At 39.9% G+C, this 13,289-nt stretch overlaps 1 protein-coding gene across 1 annotated transcript; it reads left to right on the top strand.

Annotated features, from left to right (window-relative positions):
- The first annotated feature begins 2,090 nt into the window (after nt 1–2,090).
- Nucleotides 2,091–12,185, top strand: LOC310930051 (T-complex protein 11-like protein 2). The gene is made up of 10 exons (XM_083892945.1): nt 2,091–2,134; nt 2,212–2,302; nt 3,072–3,201; nt 3,310–3,430; nt 5,326–5,546; nt 5,742–5,878; nt 6,118–6,299; nt 6,970–7,151; nt 7,575–7,747; nt 9,115–12,185. Exons 2-10 carry the CDS (start codon nt 2,224–2,226, stop codon nt 9,351–9,353), a joined length of 1,464 nt encoding a protein of 487 aa, XP_083749071.1. The 5' UTR covers nt 2,091–2,134; nt 2,212–2,223; the 3' UTR covers nt 9,354–12,185.
- Nucleotides 12,186–13,289: the final 1,104 nt, after the last annotated feature.

The following is a 13,289-nucleotide window of genomic DNA, read 5'->3' on the forward strand; positions in this document are numbered from 1 at the left end:
TCAATGCTCATATTTAACAAAACAGTTTGTACACAACATTTTGCAATTATAAATAATTTGCAGTGCATTTATGTCTCTGGACATTTTTTGTCAGTCTGTGTGTGTGTGCGTGTGTTTGGATTAGGGATGAGAATCGCAGGGTATCTCAAGATACGATACCATGGTCCATGATACCAATAATATCGCGATTCTGTGATGGTCAATATATTGCAAGACAACATACAGCGATACATCACGTCTGTGAAAAGTTAAAAAGTGCAGGATGGGGTGGGACAGTTTTCTCCATTATTATCCTGCTGTGAACTCCCTCTTCTTTGGTCAGGTAACTTTGACGCCCTGCCAGTTTAGAGCACCTTAATTTGATCAGTAAAATATCTATATATGACCTGGTGTATTGATTATCGTATTGCACGAGGACTGTATTTCAGAGATGTATAACACAAATGCTTTTGCAGATGCCGTGAAAGAACATGTAGGTAAGTGAAGTATGAACGGCTTTAATATCCATACTGACCACCACAGGCCGGCCCAAGGCATACGCGAACTAAGCCGCTTCTTAGGGCCCCCTGACCACTAGAGGGCCCCCAAGAGCAATTAACTCAAAAAAAAAAAGTTTGGATTGCTGTAGTATATTGAGAATTTTTCTACCCATTTTTACCAAAGCTTTTTCACAGATGTGATTATTTAACTTTATATTTTATTTATAAACCATTTTTATGACCTTGTTCCGGGTGCCTTTATTGATTTAGATTATTATTGAAGTATTTGTTTATTTTATTTAATGCTGTGTTTTTTACGTATATAAGTCAAATCTTTGTATTACAGGAGTGTATTTTGAATTCCCTCCAGAGATTGTGCACATTTTTACATTTTCAGACCTTAATATCTTATTATTTTATTTATAAACCCTTTGGTTTTATGTATTGATTCTCTGTGTCGCCAGTAGGGGGAGTTGCTGATTTTGCCAAACATTAATAGAAAGATTTTTCTGTAAATTTGCAAATCTTGTGTCAAACAAAAAGTTCTCACATTTAGTTTTACAAGTGTATTTGTATTCGTGACAGAGTAGAATAAGTAGAATACCTTTATTAAAGTAGGTGTGTGAATGATCAATAATCGTTATTATTGTCAGTAACAGAGGGCCCCAAAATCTAAATTTGCTTAGGACCCCATGGAGGCTTGGGCCGGCCCTGTACAACGATTTTCGGTTCTGTTGCTTCTAGAAGTTACTAGTTTGTTGGAGTTAACATAGACGCAGCATTGTGTCTCATACTTACTTTACTTACCCGGAAACACACGAAGAATGATCTAGAACAGCTGAGTTTTTCAAAATCAGTGAGTGACACGGTGAGGGCGGGGCGAACAGGAGCTGACTCTGACGCGGCCATTGTTTTGATTCAAAGAACGGAGCGGACCACCGCAAACTACCACATTTGTAAGTGTTTTGTTCTCACAAACGCGCAAACTTCCCGTTATTACGCGTGTTAGCACTTCACCCGATGTGTGCCGAGCAATAACCGATTCTACTATATGCTGGAAAGTTGTCTAATTGTTTATTTCTTGGTCTTCCTACATTTCCCCCCGCGTGTCCGCGAGAATGGTTTAGCCCGGGTTTAAAACTTCACCTTCATGTTTGTGGATTTTAAACCGTACAATTTTACAGTGACTTGTTATTTTCGTACGCTGCGTTTAATTTCTTCATATTTGAACACAGGTATGTTCTTTCTTTTTTTGTTTAATAATATAATTATAATATAATATATGTTTATAAATATATATAATATACGTATGTATATATGTGTATACAATATACGTATATGTGTGTATGTATTTATGTAAAAAACATATATATGTATGTGCGTTTAATTCTTCATATTTCGACACAGGTATGTTTTTTCTTTTTTTGTTTGATAATATAATTATAATATAATATATGTTTATAAATATATATAATATACGTATATATGTATGTGTGTGTGTGTGTGTGTGTTTATATATATATATATATATATATATCTAATTTTGCTGAACAAACGACTTAAAAAATCATAATATGTGTAATTCTTTTGCTGTTTTGGTTCTGATTGCCAAGGGTTGAATGATAATTAAGTAAGATTATTGGTTCCTTTTCAAGGTAACTTTTAACAGAAAATGATACATTTTATTAAGTGTTTTTGTGTTTATTAACCACTGTGTGTTTAAAATGTTTAGATATTTATAGTCATGTCACAACAAGGAGACAAGGTGTCTGATGATTTCCCCGCTGACCTGCCCTGTCTGGAAAAACTGGACTCTCCTACAGGTATGAAGGAGCCTTATTATTGTGAACGTTATTGTTCTTTGGCTCACTCAGGAACCATTATGATTGTATAATTGCCACCTGATGCTTAAAGACTTAGACTGGAACCTAAAGAGTGTGTTCACACAGGACCTTTGAGTAAATTAGTGACTGCTTTGTGATTGCGTTTCTGTATAAATGTCATTTATTAACACGGCTAATTACCCTGGCTTTAAGGAGCTAAGTAAATTAGGTACAAGCTTTTTTCCCTTTGTGTGTGTGTTGCTTTATGTTACAGTGTGTGTGATGGCGCTCCAAGCCTTGCTATTTTATGTGACGAAGCCCTTTGATTTTAATGTCATGTCATGTAAAGTGTTCTTTAAGAAACGTATTAGAAAAAGAGGTGGAGTGGAAAAGGAATAATTAAGGAGAACTAGAGCGGCAAGCAGAACTCGCATACTTGTGTGAGAATAATGGATTATTTCTTGTGAATTGTTAATATCTTTATATTGTACTTTCACACATGTCGAAATGCATGTTATTATTATTATTATTTATATTCTTTATATTTACTGGCTTTGCTGCTGTGGGACTAATAAAGGAATATCTTATCTTATTAGAGGCATGTCCAACAATACATTTCCTATGTTTTTCCAGTGTCTGTTACTGTTTTGGTGCATGTTCACAAACCAGTAGTGATTGAATTATTACCACTGTGGCACTTTTAATTATTTGTATGTGTGTGTGTGTGTGTGTGTGTGTGTCTGTGTCTGTGTCCTCTCTGTGGTGTCAGGGAGCCCACCCACGGCCTCATTATCCAGTCTGATGGAGCTGGGAAATTGTGTTTCCAACTTGAGCCTGGCACACGAGATAATAGTGAACGGTGACCTCTGCTTCACCCCCAAGATGCCTCGCACAGACAGGCAAGGAAAATAAAACTGTCCGCCACAACTTAATGGTCGTGATTGTGTCCAAAATAATTTGTTGGTTCAGTCACCTTTTCTTTTTCTTTTTTTCCTTCCTCTCCGTAGTCTGGAGGGCAGAGTGACGCAGATCGTTCACAGAGCGTTCTGGGACAGTCTCCAGGAGCAGCTGAACAGTCACCCTCCCAACTACACTCAGGCTGTTGTTCTGCTACAGGAGGTCAAGACAGTAAGTCAGGCTTTCAATCACACAGAACCTTAGATGGCACTAAAAAGTCTAAAAACACAAGTTGATGCTTTGAACACTTGAATAATATGTTGAATAACCAGCACACAACTTCATTATGACTTTCCATTATTCTTTTATTGAAAATGGAGCTGAAACAATTAATCGTCATCTATTTCGATAATCAGTTTGAAGCTTTTTTCATGATTAAAACAGATTGTTTGAGCTTCTTAAATGTGAATATTTTCTTAATTTCTTTGCTCCACATAACAAAGAAATCATTAAAACTGAATCATTTTATGGACCAAATGATTAATCGAGAAAATAGTCGTGAGTTGCAGAGTATCTTTTGTATTCCAACAATCTGATCAAAATCAAAATGGTTCTGACATTATAGTTGATACTGGGTTAGGTAATATGGTGCAGCCAGTATATTCACAAAATACATTTTCACCTGAGGGCTGCGACTCATGGGTTGCCGGAGTGGTTACTCAAGCACAGCGAGCTTCAACTATTATTTAGAAACCTACAAAAGCCTCAGTATGCCTCTCAAAAGCATCTCAACCAGAGGAGAAAATAATCAAGGCTCTATAGTGGTGATGCATTAAAATATAGATTTTTGGATAAAACAGCCAACGATAGCTAATGCTCTCTCTCTCTCATACATATCATTGATTGATATTGAAATGTTTTTGCAGCCAGTTATTGTCAGCTTGTCTTCTCCTCACATCGTGTGAAGACTCTTCGCTGCTGCTCTAAAGCAGACACATCTTCACTTTCACTTTCTGTTCACCGACAATGCAAAATTAGCCAAATAACACAGGTGGTTGGACAATGTTCATGTATGTTCATGAACTGTATGTGCGTATAGACTTAGCTTCTGTGTTGCAGAAATGTTGTCAACTCCGCTACGATTCAGTGTTTTGAAAGGAGAGCAAACCTTTTTAAATACAAATAATCTTCTCTGTGTGCAAACTTCACTTCAAACTGTGCAAAACAGCAATAATGAAGGATCTTTAGGAGGGGCTCCCTCTCCGTGTTCTCCACAGCCTCTCGTCCCTCATGCGGTTTTCTTCCGGAGTCGTGCTGTTTGAGATCATAGACTCTGCCGTGCCCAGCACAGAAAACACGGCGGCAGACGATGCAATTTCCCAGCAGTCGTTATCCCTCACGCAATTCCACCTACGGATATATTAATTTCCCCACTTATCTTTGCAATCTTCTTATTTTCTCTGTTGTATCCTCCTGCTCTTCCTCGCAGGTCGGCCATTTTAATTGCATCTCGCCACTTCCGATTTGAGTGAATCGGACGATAAATAAAAAAAAAATTTTGGGATAGTAATGTCATTTTCCGAGAGTTTAATAAGTGTGCTTGCTGAAAGGCAAAAAAATCTATTAACGTTACTTTTATTTTAAACAGGCATCATCTTCAGTCTCGCTTTAAAATGTTTCTATTTTGAGGATGCGATAACATAAATACAACACGGAACTAAAGTAGTAACTAAATTTGACTTGTTGAAACCTGCAGAGACCCTGCGGTCACAGCCACCAAACAGGATGTTAGCTCATATATCAGGAATGCTTTCATGTATCGAAACCAAACTTTATACATGAATTCGGGACTCCAATTTGAGGAAGCACAAGATCTGAAAAATGTATTGATGAAATTCTCAGCTGAAGCATCAAAACACCCTATTCCACTACTGCTCATATTATTGTAAGTACTGCAAGTATTTAATTGACAGCAATTTAGTAAGTTTAAGTAAGTACCATATCATTAGACTAAACATCTTCCTGTCTCTTTGTGTGAAGCGGTATAAGATGGACTCTAATAATGACTCTATAATCCAAGAAGAACAAACTGGAACTTCCTGTATGTTCATGTGTCCTATCATCAGATGCTTCAGTCCCTGCTCCTGCCTGGTCACGTCAGACTGAAATCCCAGTTGGACGAAGTCCTTGACATGGATCTGATCAACCAGGAGGTCAACCATGGCATTCTGGACCTTCACAGACTGGCCGGGTACATCATCAACACCATGGGGTCTTTGTGTGCGCCAGTGCGTGACGCGGAGGTCAGAGCGCTCCGAGAACTCAAGGAGCCTGTGGAGCTCCTGAGGTGAGGAGCAGATCAGATGTCTGACGATCAGGTTATTTCACCCGTGTCAGATCTTTGTCATGTAAAGTTCTCTTTATATTTCCGGTCTTCATGCTCAAACCTATCATGAAAAGAAGTTTATTGCTCAAAATGTTTACTTTCTTTTCACGTTCTATTTCTCTGTGTATGAGTAGTCTGCTCTGTCTCTTCCTTCAGGAACATCTTCCGCGTCTTGGAGCTGATGAAGACCGACATGGTTAACTTCACCATCCAGAGTTTGAGGCCTCACCTGCTGCAGCAGGCCGTGCACTATGAGAGGGTGAAATTCCAGCAGATTCTGGACAAGCAGCCGGGTGAGTGTGAACAACAATGTCACTTTGGTGTGTTTAAATCTCTGTCCTGACTGCTCATGTGTGAGTGATAATACATGTGAATTTGTAAATGTATGACTGATGAGCATTCCACTTTTCATTTCAATCAGAATTTAACCCAGAATTTAATCCAGAATTATTATAGTGGTGCAATAAAGTTGTTTATCATATTGGTTTTCATTTACTGTCTTCTGGCTTTGTTATTTTCCTTTTTTACTCAGATTTTCTGGATAAAACCTCTGCCTGGCTTGATGCAGCAGTGGCAGAGGAGGCGTCTGTCACCAGAGCTCAGTGTGAATATTCTGCTCCTGAAAGCCGAAGTGTCGTCAGCGTCACAGCTGTCCTCAACCGCGCCTACATGCGTCTGCTAAACTGGGACGCACAGGACCAGAAATATCCAGAGGTCGGCTGCATCAACACACCACACTTTTTAGGATTTGACTGATATTTCAATGATGAATTCAATATTTATTCATTCTTAACTAATGCTAATAGTGTGTACTTATTATACCAGGGGTTTTCAAAGTGCGGCCCCCAGGCCAATGGCGGCCCGCAGAAACATTTCTGGAGGCCCGCAATGAATCACAGTTGATCGTTTTAACCCAGGAGCTACTAAGCTTGTTAAATGTTTATTGGACATTACTGGATACAGACCAATAAGTGTAAACTGTAGAACTGCAATATGGTCATTAGAATTATTACAAATGGTATTTATTTATCTTATTTTCCCCTTTTTTTCCCTTTGGCTGCCCTCAGTCTAATGTTGGGTTCCTAAATTGGCCCTCAGGTACCAAAACTTTGAGAACCCCTGTATTATACAATTTAATACACAATAATATAATTTACCAGATGAATACCTAGTATTTCCGCTGTAGATTCGCTTTATTTTCCTACTTATCACCAGTAGTTATTACCAATAATGCTTTATTACCTAATAACACTTTTGTGTTACTATGAATTTACCAGGTAAAAACCTGGTAAAAGAAAGGGTTACCATTGTTTTTTTTATCTTTGGAGAGTTGTTCGCCAGGATTAACCGTGTGACCTTTGACCCGGATCTATCTTCTCCACAGACTGCCCTGATGGACCGATCCCGCCTGGACGCTCTGTGTCAGCGGCTCGGCGTGCTGGTGCTGGAGGTGTCCGTGTTGCTCCTGACCCACGCTCAGTGCGGGGACGTGGTTTTCTCCCTGCGGGGGTTTGTAGGTAAACTCAGGCAGACCGTCGCTGCCCTGCTGGAGGGCAGTCACACCAGGTAAGAGGAGGACGTGCTGATGCGTGTACTGGCTGTCAAGGAGAACAGGTGATTGGGGAGAAGGGAGGTGACAGGAGCCAAGAAGCCTGTCAGAGCGGCTTCCAGCTAACCTCATTCTTTCTGTACGAGAGAAGCCCAGTCATGATTAGTGGAGAGATGCGAGTGAGACAGCAGCTTGTGATATTCAACGTCTCTTCACACTTCTGATCAGAACTGCTATATAATGGCGCACAGGTCATTTCTTCCCTAATCACCTTTATTAAAATGTGATTTTATTTCATCTACACCTCTGGATGTTATTAGAACCTTTTTTATTGACTTCTGTGAGTACCAAAACTCAACGTGGCTGACAAATTGCCTGTGACCTAATCTACTTCTAATGAAGGGGTAATTTGTCTTAATGGCATTTTCTGGTGCTTGCAGGGAGGCTGACCTGAAGGGGGCGCTGCTGGGGCTCGGGGAGACGGTGGTGCAGCAGGTGAACGAGGCGCTGAGCAGCCGGGGAGAAGCGGCGCTGTCGCTGCAGAGACAAGATCTGCTGAGGGGACAAATATCGGACCTGTGGAGGCACAACAACACTGTCCGCACACTCATAGGTCAGGAGAGGAGAGCAACCAGGCTCCACAAATGATTCACTCAAGCTACAAATCCACTTTTTACATTCAGATTCCCATGTGTTTATTTCTGAGCTATTCTACGTGTTGTCTCTGCATGTATTTAAATGTCCCATATTATACCCTATTTCTCCAAGTTAACCTAGCTCCCTGGTGTCCTAATGAACATGTCTGTGACATGCTTTGGTCAAAATACCATAAGGATGAAGCACCACAGCAGTTCAATCACCCTGACAAAACAGCCCTGTTCAGAAAGCTCGGTTAAGTAGTATCTCTTTAGGTCCACCTTAAAAAAAAGAAAAGTAAACTTAAGGCACAGGAAATGACATCAGCTACAAAAGTGATGATTTGCAGGCTCTAGCAGGCACATTGCCATCATAAATAACATGTATCCACTGGACAGATAAATCCTCTGAAGCTGGAAGTTTGTGTAGAACTCTGTGCTGCACTGTGCAGCCAAGAATAGAACTTTTTGCGGACTTCCAGTTTCCGGATACCGTTGCCCTCGCCAGCACTCTCGCGTGTTTAACAGACAAAGTGGAAGTCAACTTCGCGTGTTTTATCTCCTGTACTTAGACTGAGGAGAACCACAAAATGGATTTAAATGATAACAAAAAGTTGATTTTGCATAATATGGGACCTTTAACTTTAATATTTGCCTTTAGATCAGGCTTTCTCAATCCTGGTCCTGAGCACCCCACTGTCTTGCATGTATTCAAGCTTCCCTAACCCTCTGTATTCTGGCTAACACTTTATATTAAGGCCCATATATTCTCCATTAACTAGGTGCTTACTAACATGCATATAAGTAGCATACTAGCCCTTTTAAATATTAAGCACATATTAACTCCTTATGTAGGAAAAATCTTAATTCATGTCGTAATAGAGGTAGAATAAGGTGTTATACATGCTTAATGATTACTAATAAAGGGCTAGTGTGTAACTTATATATGTTAGTAAGCACCTAGTTTATGGTGAATATGTGTTCCCTAATCTAAAGTGTTACCATATTCTGCATCCTTTGTCTAAACTGAGCAGACTAAAAGTTACGTACTACAGTTTTAAGATGACACAAATTCAGGTTAATTGCCAAAAAAAACAAAAAAAAACTTAAGCTTAAAAGTAATTTTGGTTAGAAATAGTGTATTTTATTTTGTGCAGCTTCATTCACATCAAGATTTTTCTCATTTCCGTCCGAATAAACACATGTTATAATGTCATTGAGTTTTGGTTTATCTCTGTCCACACGTGGTTGTTTTTTTTTTTTTTTAATCAAAAGCGTGCTGCTGCAGAAAGCTGACTTCTCCTCCCCTTTTCTATCTGCTCCTCTTCCTCTCGATCAAACACAGGAGAAAGGGCAGAGGGCTTCTTCCGGGCGACGCTGCAAGGAGGCTCTGCTGCTAAAGGGAGTGTACAGTTGGCCGGTCCTCTGAGGCTGGTGAGCACCGAGCTCGCTGAGCTGGCGACAGCCTTCGAGAGAATTGTCCACTTCAATCGATCCGTCTTCGGACCCTTCTACGCACCGATCCTCAGGAAACTCATGTTCTCGCCAGAAGAGGCGACGGCGCCCGGCGACGACTCACGCTAGGGTGACGATGCCGAACCTCAAGTGTCCTTTTACATAAGCTGCCGTGTGCGGCATCAAACATGGAACTTGAATGTAAATACAGTGAGTGAGAATGTGGAAAGCAAACCCAGTGGTGAGATGTTACAGGCGACAACACCAAAAAAAAGGCAGATTATTATAGATATATATTATTATTATTATTATTACAGTTTGGTAAAACACAGGTACTTAATTATCAGAAGTATTACAGAACATTTGAACAACCAAACATTAGATTGTGTGAAAGCAAAGACAAGGAGGAACAGTGAATAAGAAAAAAAAAAATGCCGCAGGAGTGGGAACAAATCTGGAATTGTTTGTCTGGGTTTGTCAGGTTTCCAAAGACTTCACTTTGTAAATAATACTGAAGATGTTATATGTAGCTGCATTCTAATCTTCATGCTGTAGAACTTAAACCAACACATTATGCACTTTTTTGCTCTCGGTTTACGTTTTGTTTTTTTGTTTTTTTCTTCCCCACAAACCAAAAATATACTCTTTTGTTTCCCCCTCACAATAGTCATCATCAGCAAGGCTAAGTGAATGTTTTAAAGAACTGGTTTCCATTAATTTCTGATACAATGTGAAAAATTCTCAGGAGTCATTTACATATATATAAACTGGACTTGACCCAGGTGCCGTACGTTTTAAAATCATCGCAGAGAACATTTATATTTACACTTTTGTCGTCCGCTGCCTGTTGTTACAAACATATAAGAAGTGTCTGCTCTGCGTCGGACAGTTGATGCAGAGTCGCTGTGACGGAGAGTCGTTATTAACGCTCCTTTAGTTTCACCCTGAATTGTTTTCACATTGTACTGAAATGGAGTCGGTCACCAGTGGTTTCCTTTAACTCGAGGCAAAATGTGTTCTTTCATACAGGGAAAAAAACTTAACTTTTACAGAGCTAAGCATTTTTAAAAAACTGCATGTCTTCATCTCCGTGTTCCTCGTTTCATAAATGGAACAGAACTAGCTATTTCAGGGCAACTCAATATGATGATACAGCAAAACCATGACAATGCAATTCTGTGACAATCAATATATGGCAAAATCATCATCATTAATCTGTATATCTGAAGGATACAAAATGTCCCCGATTCCTGTTATCAGCATCACCTGTGAGCAGAATTGCTGGAAAAATCTGTATAAATTGGATTCATTCTCAATATAAATATTGATATTCGACATAAGCATATATTGGGAGTCTAATATGCAAGTTTAGGTGATGTAAAACATATTTTCATATTTAGATTTAGTTTTTGTGGATTCTGCAAACTTAGCTCCGTGTCTTGACTGTAACATAACACTGGTCCGAGCCTCACTGATCTCTATTTAAAGCGGGAAACAAGACGAGTATATAATAACCGTACACTATATTGTTACATTTGTCACTTTCATTTTTGAAAACAGCTGGTGTAATATTTCTTTTCTTTCTTTTTTTTTAATCACTCAACCATAAAACAAAATCAGCGCTGACAACAGACGCGAGAAGGGGTTCTTTTTTTTTGTCATTGTATTATTTAATATCATTAATATAGAATATTGCTTTGAAATTTGAGACAGGATCACATTTCTCATTGACGAACCACACTTTGTCCACAAACATAGGCAAAGCATCGTATGCTGGTACAGTTTCTTTCCCTCCCCCGACTTTCTGCGTTGTTTTTGTGACCTTTCTCTTTCTTTGATAGACCGGAATCAATAGAAATGCTCAATTAAATGGTCTAAACATTACAGTACCTACATGGCAAGATCTGTAGAGTCTCATGGAGGCCAGGGAAATACACTTGACCAGTGATGTCGGACAACAGGTCGGCCTTGTGTGTTGGGGTTTGTATCGGGGGGGCAGTGGAGGAGCAGGGTTTTAAACAGAGATCTAAATGTTTGCCTTGCACGTTGCAAAAGTCTTACCTCTCTTTATCTTTTTTTTTCTTTTTTTTGTCTGAATCCACTGCTCTGCCCACTAACTCAAGACACGCAAACACACTCACATGGGCTGCTCCCCTTCAACTCACAGCTTGGTATCCGGAAACTTGAACGCTGGGGTGAGCTACACAAGGAAAACACCAATGTTAAAAAAAAAAATAGAACGACACATGCACAGCCAATATCATGCCACCAAAACTTGCTTTTAAAAATAGCTGCTCCTCATTAAAGTGTAATGCTTTTCCATTGTGCATCCGTACGAGAGCACGTCGTCTTGGTGACACACAGAATGGAAGAACATACAGTACAAGTGACAAAAGTGGAATGACGGTGGGCGAGGCATGATGATGATGATGATGATGATGAAAGTGCTGTGTCCTTGTGTGTAACGTAGAGGGGGAGAACACAAAAAGCAGATGAGTGAGCGGAAGACGAGACACTGCTACAGTACATACAACGACTGCTCAGGCCGAGTGCATCGAAAAGGTACGAGGAAACACAACTGCCAAACATGCATCGTCAGTGGAAGCTAACAGTCGGAAACAGAGTGGCGGTGATTCAGCCACACACACCGGTACACATCTCAACAGTCTCCACAGACGCGGCAGGCGAACGCAAAAAAAACCCTCGTGTCTCCTACAGCTATAGCGCACACACACAGACAAGGACAAGTGGCCCCAGTGATGGAACGGCAACAGTCCCACAAAAAAACTCCCATGAGGACAGACGAGAAACAAGGCAAACGGCACGCACAGATATGCATGGACTACCACAACCAGCATTTCTCAGTCACAGTGCAGTGGAAGATTCTTCAACAGAATAAAACAAAATGAATCAAATTAAAATAGTGTCACGTTCTCAGCATAACAAATCCATTGGCATTAACATCACACCAGAGCAACGTTTAGACTCTACTCTTTATATGTCGTGGAATTAAAATCTGCTCGTCCGCCTTCTTTTTTTTATTTATTTCCATGTGACATACTTTTGCGTGTGCGTGTGTCTAATTCGGAATTGGCGTGAAGCAGGATAGCTCCCCGTGTAATCACTATAATAGGATGCAGTGTTGGGAAGTGTGCGCTAAATTGGGCTCGAGGCTTGTTATTACACTTGGGTTGAATAAAATCTTATTGAGGATGTGTTTTTTTTTAGTTCGTTATTTAGATAATCTAAGTTGTGAAATGTTAAAGGTGCATTATGTCATAAATCTAAAGCAACTGGCCATAAAATCCTCCTAATATGTCACAGAGACTCAGGAATAATGTTCATATAACAAACTGAACTCACCAACAACAGTACAGCCAAAATATTTGCATTAAGAAAAATATTTTGCAGACTGCAAATCATGTTTATGTTTTGAAATCATGTTTTGGCATGTGGCGCCACCTACCGCCGTCTACCAATCATTGCAGTCAGTAGAGTTTCTGCTGCCGAGCAACCACAGGTATTTTGACTTTGAATGTAGTAACCGTTTTTGGCCACATTCTTACATATGGCACCTTTAATACACTTTTTTTCCTATGGTTGCATTCATGCCCTGCGTGACCCCCCCCCCCCCCCCCATCTATCAAAAAGTATCACAAAATCCACTATTTTTCCTATTTGCGTCTTAAGAAGAAGAAGGGGGGGAGAAAAAACAGAAAGTATTAAAAGGGTTAGTGCCATGTTTTAACACAGTGTTTTCTTTCAAATAGACAAATAGAAGAAGAAGCAGATTGTGATTTGCAGTCTCTCGGTGCTACCGTGAATGCTGAGAGGCACAGGGCAGAACGAAGACCGGAGCCACAGACTTTACCATCAAAAGAGAGAAACGTGGTCCCAGTCAGTCATTGTCACTGTAATACACCAGGAAATCAGCAGTTTTTTGTTTTTTTTCAAAGTCTTGTAGAAGAAGGGGAAGGCGTGCAGTTTAGAAGAAGGGGAAGGTGGAGGCTTGTTTCTCTCTTTTTTTTTGTTTTGGATTATAGATAAACCGTAATGAAGTAAGGC

The sequence above is a fragment of the Microchirus variegatus genome (assembly GCF_963457635.1).
Source record: "Microchirus variegatus genome assembly, chromosome: 7".
Taxonomy (NCBI): Eukaryota; Metazoa; Chordata; class Actinopteri; order Pleuronectiformes; family Soleidae; genus Microchirus; species Microchirus variegatus.